The sequence below is a fragment of the Pungitius pungitius genome, chromosome 4 (genome assembly GCF_949316345.1).
Source record: "Pungitius pungitius chromosome 4, fPunPun2.1, whole genome shotgun sequence".
NCBI classification, from domain to species: domain Eukaryota; kingdom Metazoa; phylum Chordata; class Actinopteri; order Perciformes; family Gasterosteidae; genus Pungitius; species Pungitius pungitius.
Window position 1 is genome coordinate 25,736,219 of NC_084903.1, and position 19,520 is coordinate 25,755,738.

General features: G+C 48.0%; 3 protein-coding genes across 5 annotated transcripts; 2 read left to right on the top strand and 1 right to left on the bottom strand.

Annotated features, from left to right (window-relative positions):
* The first annotated feature begins 47 nt into the window (after positions 1-47).
* On the top strand, positions 48-5,553 carry nob1 (NIN1 (RPN12) binding protein 1 homolog). Its single transcript, XM_062561973.1, has 10 exons — positions 48-155; positions 762-894; positions 3,248-3,381; positions 3,513-3,584; positions 3,664-3,783; positions 4,103-4,234; positions 4,499-4,720; positions 4,813-4,910; positions 4,981-5,125; positions 5,201-5,553. The coding sequence occupies exons 1-10, from the start codon at positions 87-89 to the stop codon at positions 5,468-5,470; spliced, it is 1,395 nt and encodes a 464-aa protein (XP_062417957.1). The 5' UTR covers positions 48-86; the 3' UTR covers positions 5,471-5,553.
* An 89-nt stretch (positions 5,554-5,642) lies between these two features.
* Positions 5,643-8,766, bottom strand: cog8 (component of oligomeric golgi complex 8). The gene is made up of 5 exons (XM_037448234.2): positions 8,220-8,766; positions 7,876-8,083; positions 6,826-7,650; positions 6,579-6,747; positions 5,643-5,932 (listed from the first exon to the last, which is right to left on the bottom strand). Exons 1-5 carry the CDS (start codon positions 8,546-8,548, stop codon positions 5,706-5,708), a joined length of 1,758 nt encoding a protein of 585 aa, XP_037304131.1. The 5' UTR covers positions 8,549-8,766; the 3' UTR covers positions 5,643-5,705.
* Positions 8,767-9,870: 1,104 nt separating this feature from the next.
* On the top strand, positions 9,871-19,412 carry katnb1 (katanin p80 (WD repeat containing) subunit B 1). Of its 3 annotated transcripts, none has more exons than XM_062561970.1 (20): positions 9,871-10,028; positions 11,849-11,963; positions 12,050-12,180; positions 12,256-12,373; positions 12,892-12,992; positions 13,093-13,134; positions 13,246-13,329; positions 13,495-13,610; positions 13,789-13,860; positions 13,937-14,087; positions 14,161-14,351; positions 15,590-15,738; positions 16,176-16,226; positions 16,431-16,495; positions 16,583-16,783; positions 17,065-17,223; positions 17,978-18,054; positions 18,337-18,411; positions 18,698-18,814; positions 18,885-19,412. In XM_062561970.1, exons 1-20 carry the CDS (start codon positions 10,023-10,025, stop codon positions 19,024-19,026), a joined length of 2,163 nt encoding a protein of 720 aa, XP_062417954.1. In that variant the 5' UTR covers positions 9,871-10,022; the 3' UTR covers positions 19,027-19,412. The 3 variants fall into 3 exon arrangements, with proteins under 3 accessions (XP_062417954.1, XP_062417955.1, XP_062417956.1); XM_062561971.1 differs by having other exon boundaries at positions 17,065-17,214; XM_062561972.1 differs by having other exon boundaries at positions 11,859-11,963.
* The last annotated feature ends 108 nt before the right edge of the window (positions 19,413-19,520 follow it).

The window sequence follows — 19,520 nt, forward strand, 5'->3', positions numbered from 1 at the left end:
GCTCATGAACGCATCCTGCATCTTTGCTCACGTGACGTAGTTGTGTTTTCTGATTGGTGGGTTCAGCTTCTGGTACTGTATCCAAAATGGCGCCTGCCCTGGTGTCGCATGTTGTCGCAGACGCAGGAGCGTTTATAAAGAGAGCTCCGCTGCAGGTGAGTTTTTAATAAATACACTTGTCAGTAAGCGTTTAGTTAGATAAATGTAAGAATCCCGTCCATCCGGTGTCCGGTAAGGAGAAAGGAGAGAAGCTGACGGCCGGAGACGAGCTCCTCAGCTTCCAACTCATGGACACCAGGCATTAAATTGATGTAATCGAGTAAATCTTTTTTGGCATTTAACAGTGTATATATAGTTATACAAACAACGTAAACACCTCTGTTACACGTCACGTGAGTCCACTGCGACGTTACCATGGCGATGGGCTCTCACTGCAGGCCTGCTTCCTTGTGAGGATTCACCATGGCGGCCTGAGGACAATGTGTCCTGTTATTGACGTTTGATGCAGGTCTTTCTGTTCTTGGTTCCTGTCTGTTGCTCTGGAGTAATGTTACAATGTGGAGGTCTTAAAGTTACAAGTGTTTTTGGAGGGATCAAATGAGGCTCCTCTCCATAGTGTGCACTGAAGTAAAACATAATGTAGGTACCTCCATCCCCCCCCCCCAACACCACAGTCCCTTAAGAAAATCATATTGTCGTATTTATTGTACATTAAATAAACAGAATTGAACAGTGTGATGATCTCCTCTGGTGATTTGCAGGAGATCGGCAGCATCATCTACACCTTAAAAGATGTGGTTAACGAGATCAGAGACAAACCCACCAGGAAGAGTTTGTCCTTCCTGCCGTACCAGCTGACCTTTAAGGAGCCGCACCCTGAACACGTCAGACTAGGTAGACCACCCTGAACACGTCAGACTAGGTAGACCACCCTGAACACGTCAGACTAGGTAGACCACCCTGAACACGTCAGACTAGGTAGACCACCCTGAACACGTCAGACTAGTTTAACTAACCCTGACACGTCATACTAGGTAGACCACCCTGAACACGTCAGACTAGGTAGACCACCCTGAACACGTCAGACTAGGTAGACCACCCTGAACACGTCAGACTAGGTAGACCACCCTGAACACGTCAGGCTAGGTAGACCACCCTGAACACGTCAGACTAGGTAGACCACCCTGAACACGTCAGACTAGGTAGACCACCCTGAACACGTCAGACTAGGTAGACCACCCTGAACACGTCAGGCTAGGTAGACCACCCTGAACACGTCAGACTAGTTTAACTAACCCTGAACACGTCAGACTAGGTAGACCACCCTGAACACGTCAGACTAGGTAGACCACCCTGAACACGTCAGACTAGGTAGACCACCCTGAACACGTCAGACTAGTTTAACTAACCCTGACACGTCATACTAGGTAGACCACCCTGAACACGTCAGACTAGGTAGACCACCCTGAACACGTCAGACTAGGTAGACCACCCTGAACACGTCAGACTAGGTAGACCACCCTGAACACGTCAGGCTAGGTAGACCACCCTGAACACGTCAGACTAGGTAGACCACCCTGACACGTCAGACTAGGTAGACCACCCTGAACACGTCAGACTAGGTAGACCACCCTGAACACGTCAGACTAGGTAGACCACCCTGAACACGTCAGACTAGGTAGACCACCCTGAACACGTCAGACTAGTTTAACTAACCCTGAACACGTCAGACTAGGTAGACCACCCTGAACACGTCAGACTAGGTAGACCACCCTGAACACGTCAGACTAGGTAGACCACCCTGAACACGTCAGGCTAGGTAGACCACCCTGAACACGTCAGGCTAGGTAGACCACCCTGAACACGTCAGACTAGGTAGACCACCCTGAACACGTCAGACTAGGTAGACCACCCTGAACACGTCAGGCTAGGTAGACCACGCTGAACACGTCAGACTAGGTAGACCACCCTGAACACGTCAGGCTAGGTAGACCACCCTGAACACGTCAGACTAGTTTAACTAACCCTGACACGTCAGACTAGGTAGACCACCCTGAACACGTCAGACTAGGTAGACCACCCTGAACACGTCAGACTAGGTAGACCACCCTGAACACGTCAGGCTAGGTAGACCACCCTGAACACGTCAGACTAGGTAGACCACCCTGACACGTCAGACTAGGTAGACCACCCTGAACACGTCAGACTAGGTAGACCACCCTGAACACGTCAGGCTAGGTAGACCACCCTGAACACGTCAGGCTAGTTTAACTAACCCTGAACACGTCAGACTAGGTAGACCACCCTGAACACGTCAGACTAGGTAGACCACCCTGAACACGTCAGACTAGTTTAACTAACCCTGACACGTCAGACTAGGTAGACCACCCTGAACACGTCAGGCTAGGTAGACCATCCTGAACACGTCAGACTAGGTAGACCACCCTGAACACGTCAGGCTAGGTAGACCACCCTGAACACGTCAGACTAGTTTAACTAACCCTGAACACGTCAGACTAGGTAGACCACCCTGAACACGTCAGACTAGGTAGACCACCCTGAACACGTCAGACTAGTTTAACTAACCCTGACACGTCAGACTAGGTAGACCACCCTGAACACGTCAGGCTAGGTAGACCATCCTGAACACGTCAGACTAGGTAGACCACCCTGAACACGTCAGGCTAGGTAGACCACCCTGAACACGTCAGACTAGTTTAACTAACCCTGAACACGTCAGACTAGGTAGACCACCCTGAACACGTCAGACTAGGTAGACCACCCTGAACACGTCAGACTAGGTAGACCACCCTGAACACGTCAGACTAGTTTAACTAACCCTGACACGTCAGACTAGGTAGACCACCCTGAACACGTCAGACTAGGTAGACCACCCTGAACACGTCAGACTAGGTAGACCACCCTGAACACGTCAGACTAGGTAGACCACCCTGAACACGTCAGACTAGTTTAACTAACCCTGACACGTCAGACTAGGTAGACCACCCTGAACACGTCAGACTAGGTAGACCACCCTGAACACGTCAGACTAGGTAGACCACCCTGAACACGTCAGACTAGTTTAACTAACCCTGACACGTCAGACTAGGTAGACCATCTGCAACACATTAGATTGGTGTTAGTCTAATGTGATTAGTTAACTAATCCTGACCCTGTCACAGACTAGGTAGACTAAACCAGAACACGTCAGGCCGGTTTAACTAAACTGGAGTTTTTCTCATCGCAGTGACCGAGTTCTCCAAGAAGACCGGAGACTACCCGAGTTTATCAGCCACAGATATCAAAGTCTTGGCTCTGACCTACCAGCTGGAGCTCGAGCACGTCGGCTCCCAGCACCTGAGGAAGGAGCCGGCGGTGAAGGTACTGAAGAAGAGGAGGCAGGAACCTTCCTCACGCTAAGACATCCTGTTAACTTCTCCTCCTCCGGTTCGTGGTAATCCTGATTCTACTGGTCTTCGTTTAGTAACGTCATGTAATGGTTTGTGTCTCAGGTAGACGTTCACAGCACCAGGCGACACCCGGAGACTCCGGTTAACGTGGCAGGGTTCCACTTCCCCTCCAAGGTAGTGTCCCACAGAAACACCTGATGGAGAACCAGAGCCAAAGTGTGAATAAGACTCATTGCTCTTGACGTTTCTCCAGAAACACAAGGACACTTTGAAGGTCCAAGAGACCGAGACCTTAAGCAGGGAAGAGTTCAACAGCTTCCAGTTCTGGAGAGAGCCGCTTCCCTCCATCGACAGCCAGCTGCTGGACCTCCTGGTGAGTCCCACCAACACCAGAAGCTCCACTGGGTCAATGAGCATCCACTCACTGAGACCTCTTTTGCTTATTGTGATCTTTGATCCTCAGTAGTATCTACAGTTAGTAACTGAATGGAGATAAACCCAACTCACTTTGAAGTTCCTGAAGACCCAAAACTGCCTCAAAGGAGCTTCAGCCCTTTAAATACTACCAGCTCCGGTTCAACGTTCCTCAGCTATTGATGTAGATCTTTGTCTTGTGACAGTTGAATGTCATTAATTAGTCAAAAACTCCTCATTGCAATTGTAACATCTGGTGTCCTCGGCTGTTCCTCAAGGAACCTGTGAAGGAACTCAACACGAACATCAAACAGAACCAGACGTCTCCTTCTGACGATGACGAGTTCAACAGCTTCCAGTTCTGGAGAGAACCGCTGAGGTCCATCGAGGACTGCCTGCTGGATGTTCTGGTGAGATTACACAGAACATCTTTAGGATCCAAGTCATGTGACCTTTCTACAGCACTAAACCGACCAATCAATACTCAATACATTTAATACCAGTTTTCTATTGGCTGTGTACAACAATGTGTAATAACACACTTATTACACGTTACTACACATACCATTATAACCATGTTTAAAGTGTTATTAGCGGCTGTGATGGATCTATAACACATTTCATATGGAACATGTACACTGATTAGAAATCTATTAATCCTGATTCCTCTGTAGACATCGGACGAGGTCTCCACCCCAGAGAGCCGGTCGGTGCAGTCAGAGGACCAATCGGACGAAGACAAAGAGAATGAGCCTGAAGATGATGACGAAGAAGATGGAGGAGGAGGAGGATGGATCACTCCTGGTAACATCAAACAGGTGAAGATGGACTCTGCTGATTGGACGGCTCCTGCTGATGTCGTCGTGGGATGCCTGACCACCGACTTTGCCATGCAGGTAACAGACGACGCTGTCAGGGAGGTCACCTGGACGTCCTTCTGTTAGCGGGTCAAACGATGTCTGGACTCCCTTTGATCTTGTCATTTCAGAACGTTCTCATTCAGATTGGTCTTCATGTTCTGTCTGTTAACGGGATGCTGATCAAACAGGCCAGGAACTACATCCTGAGATGTCACGCCTGCTTCAGGTGAGTCCAGCTCTCCTGGTGTTGATAGGAACCTGATGAGCAGAGGTCTACACGTGGTTTACCTTTTCAGGAGCACCAGCATCATGAACAAAGTGTTCTGCCCTCACTGCGGGAACCCGACTCTGAAGAAGCTGGCTGTGACGGTCGCAGAGGACGGAACCACCAAGATGCACTTCTCGAAGAACCCGAAGGTGCTGAACCCCAGAGGGCTGAGGGTGAGACGCACACACGCACACACCCCCCACCTACCCCAACCCCCCACCTTCTTGAACTCTTGTCCTTGTGTCCAGCACCCGCTGCCCAGTCCTCAGGGGGGGAAGCACAGCAACAACCCCCAGCTGGTGGAGGACCAGAGCTTCCCCCAGCAGAGGCTGTCCCGTAAAGCCCGTCAGAAGACGGACGTGTTCGACCCCGACTACGCCGCCGGGGCGTCGCCCTTCTCCCAGAACGACATCTACAGCCGCGCCGCCAACCTGCAGATCAGAGACGGGCGGGGGGGCGGCGGCAGGAGGCGGAGGAACCCCAACGCCACCCACAAGAAGTGTGTGAAGAAGAAGTGAGGAGCGACAGAACGGCCCTTTAGAGAAGGACCTTTACATCGATACGGTTTATGTTACTCCAATAAAAATGATATGAAGACACATTTGTGACTCAGATGACCTTTAATCCCATAAAAGAACAGGAAACGGCTTCAGACACTGCAGATGAACTAAATGTCAAACACACGTAGTTTGATAACTTGTAGGTCTTCATTCTGTGATCATAAGACGAGAGTCTGGACTCCCTTAAGGAGCATCACTTCACAGACAAGTCCTCGTCGGCGCCTGCCTCTTCTTCTGGTTCCTCTGAGGTGGACCCTGGGTTGGGCGTAAGGTTCTGGATTTGGTCCTCCAAGCTCAGTTGGGAGGTGACGTGGGTCTCCGTCTCCCTCTGAGGCAGCAGGAAGTCCAGAGGCAGGAGGACGGCGGCGAGGTCGATGGAGCCCAAAGAGCCGAACCGGTGCAGCTGAGTGGGAGAGACCCCTGAAGGGACAGGGACACGGTTAGGACTTGTCCCCTCATGAGGGCTGTAGACCTCATCCTGTAGCAGCACACTGATCTACTGCCAAATAGACCAGTTTTAATATTCCTTATTTCATGATGAGCATCAAAGAAACATCTGGATTATTGAATCTTCAGATTAAAGTGACTGAGTATCAGGGGACACAAGCTGTGTCTCAAAGTCGCGATCCTTAAGGACACGTACGTCACTTCTGTCCCGTTGAGTCAGTAACGTTACAGAATAAATACAAACTCAACTTCTCCTTTAGTTGTGTTTCATGGAGCAGCAGGAAGCATCAAGCTGAAGGAGAATGATGTATGGTGACATTAAGCTGCTGTAGTGTGGACATTCTGTAATATTTTAGTTAAAATAACTTGTATCCTATGCCAGAAAAAAAGAAAAGTCCTTGCATACAGGTTAATTAATGCGTTTGCTGTTGTTTTTCGACATTGATGAAAAATCCTCTGCCTCAAGATCGCAATATTACTTTTAGCTGAAGTAACCTTCTGGTTCAGCCTCTGTGGTTGTTGGAGGACCAGCTCAGATCTATGAAGGCTGCAGGCTAGAGACTTTGAGACGCAGCTACAGACAGGTTGGTGTGCAGAGACAGAAGGACGGTCCCCTCACCGAGGACCAGGGCCAGCTGCTCTGGAGGAAACAGCAGCTTCAGGCAGCGGTTGAGGAAGGGCAGCAGCTGCTCGGCGTATGAAGAGCAGAAGAGAACAAACAGCTGCTTCTCTCTGCTGCTGAAGGCCGACTCCTCGGCCCGGTGGAACGCTACGATCTGACGGCTCACCTGACGGGAGACAACACCAACAAGTCAACGCACCGCGCAGCCCAGCCGCCCGCCCCCGGCAGGAAGTAGTCATCTCACCGTGTTTAGTGCGTCCTGCAGGCAGGAGGCCACGTGGTGAGCCAGGCCCACGGGGCAGCAGAGCCGCAGGTCGTTGAAGGCCGTCAGCACGTTGTTGAGGAAGCAGGCCAGCGGCTGGAAGTCCAGTAGAACCATGGGGGGCTGCAGGGCTCCGGGCTGAGAGGCGGGCGCCATGTGGGGCCCAGTGCCCCCCAGCACCGAGGGCAGGGAGATCAGCGTGTAGAGGTTCATGTCCTCCTGGAACTTGGCCGCCGCCTCCTGCACGGCTCGGCCGAACGTCTCCCCCGCTACTTGCTGGAACATCGGCGCCAGCTGGCCGCGGAAGTCGGCCCCCACCCTGCTGAAGGACAGGCCGAAGTACATGCACTGACCAAGCAGAGAGTCAAGGCGCCCCCCCACACCCCTCTGCAGGTCCCTCTCTAGAGTCTGCAGGAACTCGGCCACCTTCTGCACCACCCAACCGTGGAAGATGGCGGCCTCGTTGAGCGGCGCTTGTCCGTCAGCAGGGGGGGGCAGCGGGTCCTCGTCAGAGAAGATGGCTCTGTACTGCGTGATGATGTCGAACAGGTGGACCCGACAGGCCTCGATGGTTTTGGTGATGTGGAAGTAGGGGTCGTCCTCTGGGACGGCGGCGAGGATGGACTGGAGCCAGGAGCCTCGGGCCTGCAGGAACTTAACCCTAAGCTCCGCCTCCGTGAACACGTCCATCCTCCGCAGGTAGCCAATCACACGCAGGCAGGCGGGGAGCTGAGAGTTACTGCGGAGCTGCTGCAGCAGCTGATTGAGCATCAGCTGTGCAGACTGACGCACCTCAGCAACGATGGCCTGCAGGACGAGAGTCAATGGCATAAGGGTTAGTCAGTAGATCACTACAGTGTGTCACTATTCTGTATATTACTGTGTTATATAATAATGGGTCTGTGTATTGTTATTTAATAATATACAGTACTATAGATAGCTTGACAGCTAGCCTGCTTCACAGCATTGGTTGCCGTGGTGACGGCGCTGACCTGCTGTTGACATCATGGACCTGTCTGTCCCGGACCTCACCTGGATGACGGGGAGGGACGAGTGCTTCTTCTCCAGCCGCTTGGCGTAGCCTGCCAGCTCCAGAGCTTCCTCGTAGTAGCCGTTACGCACACAGGTGTCCATGAGCTGAGGGATCTCCAGGATCTCCAGGATCTCCGTGTGCCGGTTCAACGTGAGGCTGTTCATCCGCCGGCTGGCTCCGATCTGCTCCGCCTCCTTCATGAAGCCCCTGGAGACAAACAGAGGCCGATCAGAGAGGAAGCCCTAAACCCGAGGATCAAGAGGTCTGGAGATAATGGGTTCTGAAGATCAGAAGGTCTCAGGATCGGAGGACCTTAGACTGAAAGTGTACCTCCACCACTGACCTGCATCTCTCCCTGAAGCCGGGCAGCTTGTCCAGCAGCAGGGACACGCTGCTCTCCACGCGGCCGAAGTCCCGGTAGATGTGCTCGGTGCAGTCTGCGGTTCTGATGAAGGTCTGGTAGTTGGAGAAAGCTAGTTCTCGGGTCTGCTGCAGGATCTGAGCCCGCTCCTCCGCCAGCCGCTCCGGCTCCCGACTTAGCTTCTCCACCCCGAAGGAGCTGAGCTCGGACAGGTAGAAGGAGAAGTCAGGGTTGTCCCTCCAGCTGTCCGGGAAACTGTCCTTAAAGATGGACGCCAGGATACTCTCATCCTCCACGTCTACCGCCGCCATGTTGAACCGTTCTGTCCCGTGAAGTTCTGCTGGAGGTTCTTCAGAGAGCCGAACTCATCGTAACGGGTCACTTAGGACCCTGTTTGACCGTAAAACGTGTTAGAAATTATGCTAAATGATTATCTCATCGGGCGGCAGACGTGTTGACAAACACTTCCTGCTTCGGGTTCCTGTTGTCACTTCTTCGTTGGTGTTGTTGCTAGTAGGTGTACGTTAGCGCCCCCGAAGGACTGGAGAGTGGAGCCAGCGCACATGCGCAGTGCGAATAACGTTAACTACAATTACGAGATGTACTAAAGTGAAAAGTGCAACATATACACTGCTCAAAAAAATGAAAGGAACACTTCATAAACAATGTGAAAAACATATGTTGTTGATGTTGGATGTCTGTACCGATATGGACAGTTTAATGTAAGAACAAAAGGATACCACATCTGTTGATGGAAATAAAGTTTCAGCCTACACAGGGCCTTATTTAAAAAAATATGTGGCAGGCTAGTCCATTTGGCAAAAATGTAATTTGTGAAACTCAAAATGCTTCTCAATACTTTGTGTGGCCCCCCACGACATGCTCCTAATGAGACCATTGTCGTGCAAGAGGAGGACAGTTTGTTCTAGAAATAAACTGAAGACCCGGTTTATGAATTAGACCAATTTATGAAATGCATGTAGTGTACACCAGTATACAGCTATGATTCTGTAATTAATACAGAAATGAGAATAGTGTAATACCACTGTAAATTGTAAACGGTAATCAATAGAATAATACCAATGCACAGCTGATTGTATTCAATGTTATGTAATTAACCAAAATGCATGCATGTAATACTTGATGCACTTATGTTGACCGAGGGACATTCAAAATCCGCGTTACAATGAATGCACCATCCAATGTAATATCTCATTGCACCACCATATTCCTTAAAGTATCTGAATAAATAGTCAACTTGAACGCACCAGTGGACGTCACCTGCCTAGGGGCGTGGACACTGCCTTTCACACCTTTACTGACTTGCATAAATACCTGTAGGTACCCATTCTTCTAGATTCGTTGGGGAATGCAAGAGTCATTCGACAACTCTGTGTCTTGTTGATTGTAGAAACTGGCGGATCATCAAATAAGCCCAACACGTCTTATATGAAATAATTTTGATTTTTTATTTTTTGAAATATTAAATCCCAGTCGGCCTTATGGTCACTCCAAGGTTTTTCAAAAGTTGAGAGCTCTGGAAATATAACCGTGTTCTTCACACATCGCGTGTTTATATAGCACGAAGGATGACACGCGTTGTTGATAGCTCTTTTTAATAAAGTTGTTTTTGAAAGTAAGTTTGTGACGTCACCGGAAGTGCTCTCCGGCTTTTTATTCAGTTGCTAAGCTGCAGGCGAGGAATAGCCAGCCTGTCAACAAGTGACCATCAGCGGCGTGCAGGGGCGGATTCACCGGGGCCCGTTAACCGTTACCGGAAGACACATGAAGGTAAACGGACCGCGACCTGTCCTCCGTTCTTTCCGTTACAACAGCTCAGATACTAGCTTAGCATGACTTAGCTATAGCCCGCTAACCAGCTAACGTTAACTTTAGCCAACGTTGTCGTGTTTACTAATGCACAAACGCAACACAATGTAGTAAAAGTACTACTAATGTTACTACACAACAAGATTCACTATACATATAGTAGTCAAAGTACTAATACTACACTATGCATATGGTCTGTCATAGTCAAGTACTACTACTCCTACACTACATATAGTCTGTCATAGTCAAAGTACTACTACTACTACACTACATATAGTCTGTCATAGTCAAAGTACTACTACTCCTACACTACATATAGTCTGTCATATTCAAGTACTACACTACTACACTACATATAGTCTGTCATAGTCAAGTACTACTACTCCTACACTACATATAGTCTGTCATAGTCAAAGTACTACTACTACTCCTACACTACATATAGTCTGTCATATTCAAGTACTACTACTCCTACACTACATATAGTCTGTCATAATCAAGTACTACTACTCCTACACTACATATAGTCTGTCATAGTCAAAGTACTACTACTACTCCTACACTACATATAGTCTGTCATATTCAAGTACTACTACTCCTACACTACATATAGTCTGTCATAGTCAAAGTACTACTACTACTCCTACACTACATATAGTCTGTCATATTCAAGTACTACTACTACTACACTACATATAGTCTGTCATATTCAAGTACTACTACTACTACACTACATATAGTCTGTCATAATCAAGTACTACTACTACTACACTACATATAGTCTGTCATATTCAAGTACTACTACTACTACACTACATATAGTCTGTCATAGTCAAAGTACTACTACTACTACACTACATATAGTCTGTCATAATCAAGTACTACACTACTACACTACATATAGTCTGTCATATTCAAGTACTACACTACTACACTACATATAGTCTGTCATAATCAAGTACTACACTACTACACTACATATAGTCTGTCATATTCAAGTACTACTACTACTACACTACATATAGTCTGTCATATTCAAGTACTACTACTACTACACTACATATAGTCTGTCATAGTCAAAGTACTACTACTACTACACTACATATAGTCTGTCATAATCAAGTACTACACTACTACACTACATATAGTCTGTCATATTCAAGTACTACACTACTACACTACATATAGTCTGTCATAATCAAGTACTACACTACTACACTACATATAGTCTGTCATATTCAAGTACTACTACTACTACACTACATATAGTCTGTCATATTCAAGTACTACTACTACTACACTACATATAGTCTGTCATAGTCAAAGTACTACTACTACTACACTACATATAGTCTGTCATAATCAAGTACTACACTACTACACTACATATAGTCTGTCATATTCAAGTACTACACTACTACACTACATATAGTCTGTCATAATCAAGTACTACACTACTACACTACATATAGTCTGTCATAGTCAAAGTACTACTACTACTACACTACATATAGTCTGTCATATTCAAGTACTACTACTACTACACTACATATAGTCTGTCATAGTCAAAGTACTACTACTACTACACTACATATAGTCTGTCATATTCAAGTACTACTACTACTACACTACATATAGTCTGTCATAGTCAAAGTACTACTACATGGGCAGATCCTCCTTGTTTCAGGGTTCTGATCTTCATCTGAAAGCTGAACCCTTTTGCTCCAGAATGTCACATCACATGACCTCTCTGTCATATGCGTCCCTGTAATTTGAGGAAGATCTGTGCAGACTTTCATCAGTTAACCTGTGGGACCAGTAAGGGGACCTGTGAGAGGACCAGTGTGAAGACCAGTATGGCTGTGGCCAACAGCACCAAGATCTCATGGAGGCTGCGTGAGTTTTATTTTCAGATTGAGTTCTAACACTTTGCATCTTGAGTTTCACAGAACTTACCTTGTCCTCTCTGTGTTGCCGTACAGAGGAGTTTGAGGCTCATTCCAGCTCTGTTTCCTGTCTGGCTTTGGGGAGGAACTCCGGCCGCCTGCTGGCCACCGGGGGGGGGGACTGCAGGGTGAACATCTGGGCCGTCAGCAAAGCCAACTGCATTATGGTGAGACCTCTCACATGTCACCTGTCACACGACACCCCTCACTGTACTGATGAGATCCTATGTGTGTCCTCTCAGAGTTTGACTGGCCACAAGAACCCAGTGGAGTGTGTCCAGTTCAACATGTCAGAGGAGCAGGTGGTGGCTGGTTCTCAGTCTGGATCCATACGAGTGTGGGACCTGGAGGCAGCAAAGAGTGAGATCCAGTTGGTTCTGTGTGTGTGGGCCTGAAGGGTTTTCCTCATCTTGTGTCTGTGACATCACAGCATGATGTCTGTGACATCACAGCGTTTCTGAGATTGGAGTGAGATAAGGAGAAAATATCATCTTCAAAATAAAACATCTTTGATGTAAGTGACGAGCCCTGGCCAATCAGCTTTGAGATCTCTACAACGTCTTCATTTCCCTCCAACCTTTCACTCAAAGTTGAAATTACCACTGATACTGGATTTGTATTGTTATTATTACTGTGCATGTTCCAGTGTAATCTCTGATCTTAATCTGGTGGGTTTTCGATCGTAGTTTGACCTCAAAGGGTTCCTCACACTCATGGATGTGGTGTTTGCTGCAATGTCTGTTTAAGAAAATCAAACTGCACCCAGCCTGATTTGTACGATAGATCATTCTACATCACTTTTAGGATTAAATTGTTGCGGCGTACACCCCCCCGTTGCAGTTTTAGTCCAGTTAGGACGGTTTGTTTTCTGTCTCCAGTTTTAAGGACTCTGATGGGACACAAATCCAGCATCACCAGTCTGGGCTTCCATCCTTTTGGAGACTTCCTGGCCTCCAGCTCCATGGACACAAACATCAAGGTGTGTGTGTGTGTGCGTGTGTGCGTGTGTGTGTGCGTGCGTGTGTGTGTACACACTAATGGAATCTTTTTCCTCATCTGAACTGGTGGACGCCTGTCAGCTGTGGGACGTCCGGAGGAAAGGATATGTGTTCAGGTACAAGGTAAGAACTGTGTGCACTGACATCAAGAACCAAGGAAGCACTTTTTCTATGTGGCTAGAACATTAAACGGTTAGAACTTTTGAACTAGTTGAAGTCCTGGTTGCATTTCAGGGTCACACTGAGGCAGTGAGGAGTCTGGCCTTCAGTCCCGATGGAAAGTGGTTGGCTTCAGCCAGTGACGACTCTACGGTCAAGGTACGAACTATCCCAGCTGAGATTCTGAGGAGTCACATGACACCTGTCAGAGCTGTAGTGGGTTTTCTAAGGTGTGTTTCACCTGTGGAAGCAGCCATAGTCTGAACAGATACCTCCTTGAAGTGATTTGGTATATTATTGACCCATCTGTTGATGTTGTCTCAGCTGTGGGACCTAACTCAGGGGAAGATAATCACAGAGTTTAAATCTCACACTGCACCAGTCAACATCATCCAGTTTCACCCCAACGAGTACCTGCTGGCCTCAGGCAGCTCCGACAGGTATGACCCACTCTCGTTCCTTCTGCATCGACACGGTCAGTGTCCTCCTCTCTCTCTGTGTTTTATTTTATACACCATCTGTGTCCGCTATGATACACCAACTACACCGTTTCCTCCGTCTGTGTCCCTTTTGATACACCCTGTTGATGGTGTGTTTTGCCATTGGTTTTGTCTGCAGGACCATCAAGCTCTGGGATTTGGAAAAGTTCACCATGATTGGCTCGTTGGAAGGAGACACAACTCCAGTAAGGTCAGTTTTCCCAGTGCAGAGTGTGAGCAGGTTGGAGGTGTTCCAGGGAGGTGACCTCTGACACTGGTGGGTTCAGGTCTGTGTTCTTCAGCTCGGACGGCTCCTGCCTATACAGCGGGGCGACAGATTCCCTGAGGATCTTCGGCTGGGAGCCTGACCGCTGCTTCGACGTGGTGCCGGTGGGCTGGGGCAAGGTCTCTGACCTGGCGGTCTGCAACCAGCAGCTGGTGAGTATCTGTTGTTATTAATCCTTAATTATATCACACAACACATCTTCCCTCATACCCCTCTGTCCGTTAGATCGGCGTGTCTCACCAGCTCTCCAGCGTGTCCTCCTATGTGGTGGATCTCAAGAGGGTGAAGAAGAATGCGGGGTCTGTGATCCGGGGAATCATCCAGGATAACCAGCCGCTGGCAGAGCCAAATGATGTTAAAGGATCTGCACTACGCAGGAGTTATGAGAGACCCACCACTACCTGCAGCTCACAGAGGTATGGCAGCCCTAAAGGTCCAAATCATTTGTTCTATAGGATGCACCTAGCACTATTCCAAAGCTATAGCATCACTGGCATGCTACCAAAGCTATAGCATCACTAGAATGCTACCACAGCTATAGCATCACTAGAATGCTCCCAAAGCTATAGCATCACTAGCATGCTACCACAGCTATAGCATCACTAGAATGCTCCCAAAGCTATAGCATCACTAGCATGCTACCAAAGCTATAGCATCACTAGAATGCTCCCAAAGCTATAGCATCACTAGCATGCTACCACAGCTATAGCTTCACTAGCATGCTACCAAAGCTATAGCATCACTAGAATGCTACCACAGCTATAGCTTCACTAGCATGCTACCAAAGCTATAGCATCACTAGAATACTCCCAAAGCTATAGCATCACTAGCATGCTACCAAAGCTATAGCATCACTAGAATGCTCCCAAAGCTATAGCATCACTAGTATGCTACCAAAGCTATAGCATCACTAGAATGCTCCCAAAGCTATAGCATCACTAGCATGCTACCACAGCTATAGCATCACTAGCATGCTACCACAGCTATAGCATCACTAGCATGCTACCAAAGCTATAGCATCACTAGAATGCTCCCAAAGCTATAGCATCACTAGCATGCTACCACAGCTATAGCATCACTAGCATGCTACCAAAGCTATAGCATCACTAGAATGCTACCAAAGCTATAGCATCACTAGCATGCTACCAAAGCTATAGCATCACTAGAATGCTACCAAAGCTATAGCTTCACTAGCATGCTACCAAAGCTATAGCATCACTAGAATGCTACCAAAGCTATAGCATCACTAGCATGCTACCAAAGCTATAGCATCACTAGAATGCTACCAAAGCTATAGCTTCACTAGAATGCTACCAAAGCTATAGCATCACTAGCATGCTACCAAAGCTATAGCATCACTAGAATGCTACCAAAGCTATAGCTTCACTAGCATGCTACCAAAGCTATAGCTTCACTAGCATGCTACCAAAGCTATAGCACAGCCCAGCACATTTTTTTACATGCAGCCAACAGGACCTTCTCTACTCTGCGTAGCATAGCTTCTTCTTAATGGTCTCATCGGACTGTCTCTTCTTATTGGGCTGTGAGCTCCATGATGTCTTCAGTGAAGGAGACAGCAGTAATAGCCGGACAGCGTGTCATAGTGTTAAGGACCCTCTAATTGCAATGGTGTCACATGTTTTGATGTAATCAGGGTAAAGCGGAGGTCAGACACTGAGAGGCGGAGCCCCGAAGGTGAGAGGAGGAGCCCCAGTGAGGACGAAGCAGACGAGAAGCTATCGTCGGCTGAAATCCACAACGCAGAAGACTTCAAAGAGATCTTCCAGCCAAAGAACGCCATCTGTGGGTCTCCTCATCTTGAAACCTTCTCTCCTTCATCCTCATGCCTTGTCTTCTCATCCTACACCTTGTCTCCTGAGATTACAGTGAGACAAGGAGAAAAGATGATGTTACCTTTGCAATAAAACATCTTTAATGTGACGAGTCTGATCAGCGTTGAGATCTCCACAGTTTCATTTCCCTTCAACTTCTCACCCGTTCACTTCAAATCCGTGCTGCCAACTTGGACACACCAACAACTTTCCACCCTATTGGCAACGTTTTAACTTCTGACGTGAAGCATGAATGGTTCTGCTGTTCCTGTCCTCAGCGAGTGTGCACCTTCTGTCCTCCATTGTCTGCTTGTGTTAATGACTCTCAGCATGGTCTTCCCATCTAGCTCACAGGAATATGAAGCTGATATACAAAGAGTTATCATCAGTGGTTCTTCTCTCTCCTAGCTCGAACTCCTCCCAAGATGTCGGAACCTTTCCCTGCTCCTCCAGAGGATGGTGAGTCCTTCAGAGCTACTGCTTCACACCTGAATGTAGTTTACCAGGAGACATCAGGCATCAGATACTGTGTACTACCTAAACAACACAATCACATGTTGGTGATACGGGTTGATTCATGATGGACATGAGGTGTGTTCTGCTTTAGTGTAGCGTGATGATGGAGGACAAAGTTCTTCTCCTTCTTCTTCTTCTTCTTCTTAGAGACCATATTAGCCATCGGCCGGCAGCTAAAGGACATGATATCTGCTTTTCCTGAAAAGCAGCAGGTCAGTGAACGCAGCATCAGTATGTCTCTGTTTAGACATGTCATGTGACCAAACACACTGTGCTTTGTGTGTGTGCGTGTGTCAAAGGCTCCGCCCCTCGCCTCCTCCACACCTGTCCAGAGGGTGGAGCCTACAGTTGTCTCCCTTGCGAAGCGTCCCACCCCGTCAGCGGTGGTACCCGCCTCCCCCCCCCCTCAGCCCCCCGTCAGTACATTCAGGTCTAAACCTAAAATCATCCTGAGCTGCCGGAACGAACCCATCGGACTGAACGTGGCCGACTTCCTGCCGGTGAGCTTGGAAACGTTTTTCATCCTCAGGGATCATGTGGATATTAATTGACTAGTTGTTTTGGGACTTCAGATCAGAAGCTAATTCATGTTAATCAAAAGTCTAGAGGGCTACATGCAATACATGTACCATGATGCATTGTGCTTTTTACACATACATCAACACTGAACAAAAGCTCTAAAAGTGACCTTATGACGTTGGTTTCAATGTTAAAGTACAAATAAAAATACTAATCTGTTGTTGAGTAACATTTCTGTTTGTGTGTCTCTGTGTCCCCTCAGTCGTCCCCTAACAACAGAGGTGCAGCTCTAAGTGATGACGAGGCTCTGTCCCAGCTGAAGAAGGGTCATGACACCATGTGTGTGATGCTGCGCAGCCGACACAAGAACCTGGAGACAGTCCGGTCTGTGTGGGTCCGAGAGGACATCAAGGTGAGACAGGTGCGTGTAGAGGACATCAAGGTGAGACAGGTGTGTGTAGAGGACATCAAGGTGAGACAGGTGTGTGTAGAGGACATCGAGGTGAGACAGGTGCGTGTAGAGGACATCGAGGTGAGACAGGTGCGTGTAGAGGACATCGAGGTGAGACAGGTGCGTGTAGAGGACATCGAGGTGAGACAGGTGCGTGTAGAGGACATCGAGGTGAGACAGGTGCGTGTAGAGGACATCGAGGTGAGACAGGTGCGTGTAGAGGACATCGAGGTGAGACAGGTGCGTGTAGAGGACATCGAGGTGAGACAGGTGCGTGTAGAGGACATCGAGGTGAGACAGGTGCGTGTAGAGGACATCGAGGTGAGACAGGTGCGTGTAGAGGACATCGAGGTGAGACAGGTGCGTGTAGAGGACATCGAGGTGAGACAGGTGCGTGTAGAGGACATCGAGGTGAGACAGGTGTGTGGACATAAATCCCATTTCTATAAATGGAGTAATGTGACGCGCTGGGAGCCGCAAGGTTGGTGGTTCGAATCCCGGCTGCACCACGTGGAAGTGTCTTGGAACAGTACTCGGGCTGCGACTGATGACATTTCACGTGTCCATGAGGACACACGTGTCCACACAAGGACGCATTTTGCTAAGGGCCTTAGATTCAGAAGGCGAGGTCCTGCAGGCAGCAGCTCATGTCGTCCTTTTGCTCCACATTGATGAACTTACTGTGGAATAAATGCAGCGATGTGATTGGTTCCCCTTTCTGCAGAGCGCTCTGGATGCTGCTGTCTCAATGAACGATCTGTCCATTGTTGTGGACATCCTGAACATCATCAACCTCCAGCCGTGAGTCCTCTTCATCAGTTAATCCAGTCACATCCATCATCTTATTGTAAATGATTGTGAAAGACTTCATGTGACTGAGTGAGCTGTTAGCGGCTAGCTGTTAGCGGCTAGCACCAAAAGGCATCTGGAGGTCTGAGAAGCTCTCAGCTGTGTGTCACTAGTGAACATCCACGATAAGACAGGAGTCACTTGAGATAATAAGCATTAGTTCATTGTGTTTTGATATGATACATATATTAAATGAATAAAGTCTGGTTGTAAATTAGAATCTGATTGTTTTAGGACACTATGGAGACTGGACCTGTGCACAACCATCCTCCCTCAGATCGACCAGCTGCTCCACAGTAAATATGAGAGGTGAACCTATGATGTCATCGTGTAATAATCAGTTAAGAAACCAAAGAAGTTTCACCAACAGTCAACCTATTACATGCTGTAGAGTAGAAATTGTGTATTTTAGACACATTTGTTTAATTGGTGGAATGGAGACCTGCCCGGAGAGTTACAATAGTCCAGATGACCAGAGCCTCCATCTGAGTGAGAAGAGGTCATATTTTGCGTTTGCCACTTGTTCCCCTTGTTTGACAGAAGTGTGTGTGTGTGTGTGTGTACCTTGTGTGTGTGTGTGTGTGTGTGTGTGTAGCTACATTCAGACCGGCTGTACGTCCCTCAAGCTCATCATGAAACATTTCTGGACTCTGATCTTTGAGACTCTGAAGGCGACTCCGTCCGTCGGTGTAGACATCACACGAGAGGAGCGGTGAGTCACAACGTCATGTGACCAGCTGGTGATGAAGATGGAGATGATGATGATGATGTTTGTGTTGCAGACATCAGAAGTGCAGAGCAATCTGCAAGCAGCTGAAGAACCTGAGTAACCTGGTGAAGAACAAGGCGCTGCAGGTCGGTCGTCATGGCAGCGCCTTCAGAGAGCTGCAGCTGCTCATGGCGCCGCTCGACGACTCGCTCTGACAGGTTCTACTGAGGGCTCAGCCCGTGGACATCAGCTCATTTCTAGATTCATATGATGATGTACGAATAGAGAACTGTTCTCTAAAGAAGGCGCTGAGGACATTGGTAAAAGGGTCCTCCAAGGAACCCAGAAGAAGCAGGTCCTCTCTGCTGAACCTCAGTCTCCGGGGGATCAAGCAGCTGCACTAAGCTCCAACAAAGGGACTCCCCTTGAAGGTCGGTCTGATGATGCTGTGTAGCTTAGCGTAGCTTAGCATGAAAACATGTCCTTTAGTTTGGATCAATCGGTGCCGCTGCTCACCTGGATTAGAAGATCAAAAGGTTGTCGACTAGTGGGCCAACTTTATCATTAGAAATAATCGCTGATTGATTAAATATGTAATCTGATATTTTGAGTCTTTTCTACTTTCAGATGACGTATGTGGGAATGTTGTTGTAATTGTTTAATTAAATAAAAATGTTGGTATCAGAAAATACTTTTCTTTCTCACAAAC

Excerpts from the sequence above, each read along its gene's own strand:
- cog8 (XM_037448234.2), bottom strand. The coding sequence starts at position 8,548 with ATGGCGGCGGTAGACGTGGAGGATGAGAGTATCCTGGCGTCCATCTTT. Across the intron at positions 8,084-8,219 it reads GGCTTCAGGGAGAGATGCAG|GGGCTTCATGAAGGAGGCGG; the intron begins GTCAGTGGTGGA and ends GTTTGTCTCCAG. Across the intron at positions 6,748-6,825 it reads TGCAGGACGCACTAAACACG|GTGAGCCGTCAGATCGTAGC; the intron begins GTGAGATGACTA and ends GTCTCCCGTCAG.
- katnb1 (XM_062561970.1), top strand. Across the intron at positions 12,181-12,255 it reads GCAAAGCCAACTGCATTATG|AGTTTGACTGGCCACAAGAA; the intron begins GTGAGACCTCTC and ends GTGTCCTCTCAG. Across the intron at positions 18,055-18,336 it reads AACATCATCAACCTCCAGCC|GACACTATGGAGACTGGACC; the intron begins GTGAGTCCTCTT and ends TGATTGTTTTAG.
- nob1 (XM_062561973.1), top strand. The coding sequence starts at position 87 with ATGGCGCCTGCCCTGGTGTCGCATGTTGTCGCAGACGCAGGAGCGTTT. Across the intron at positions 4,721-4,812 it reads CCACCGACTTTGCCATGCAG|AACGTTCTCATTCAGATTGG; the intron begins GTAACAGACGAC and ends TTGTCATTTCAG. Across the intron at positions 4,911-4,980 it reads AGATGTCACGCCTGCTTCAG|GAGCACCAGCATCATGAACA; the intron begins GTGAGTCCAGCT and ends TTACCTTTTCAG.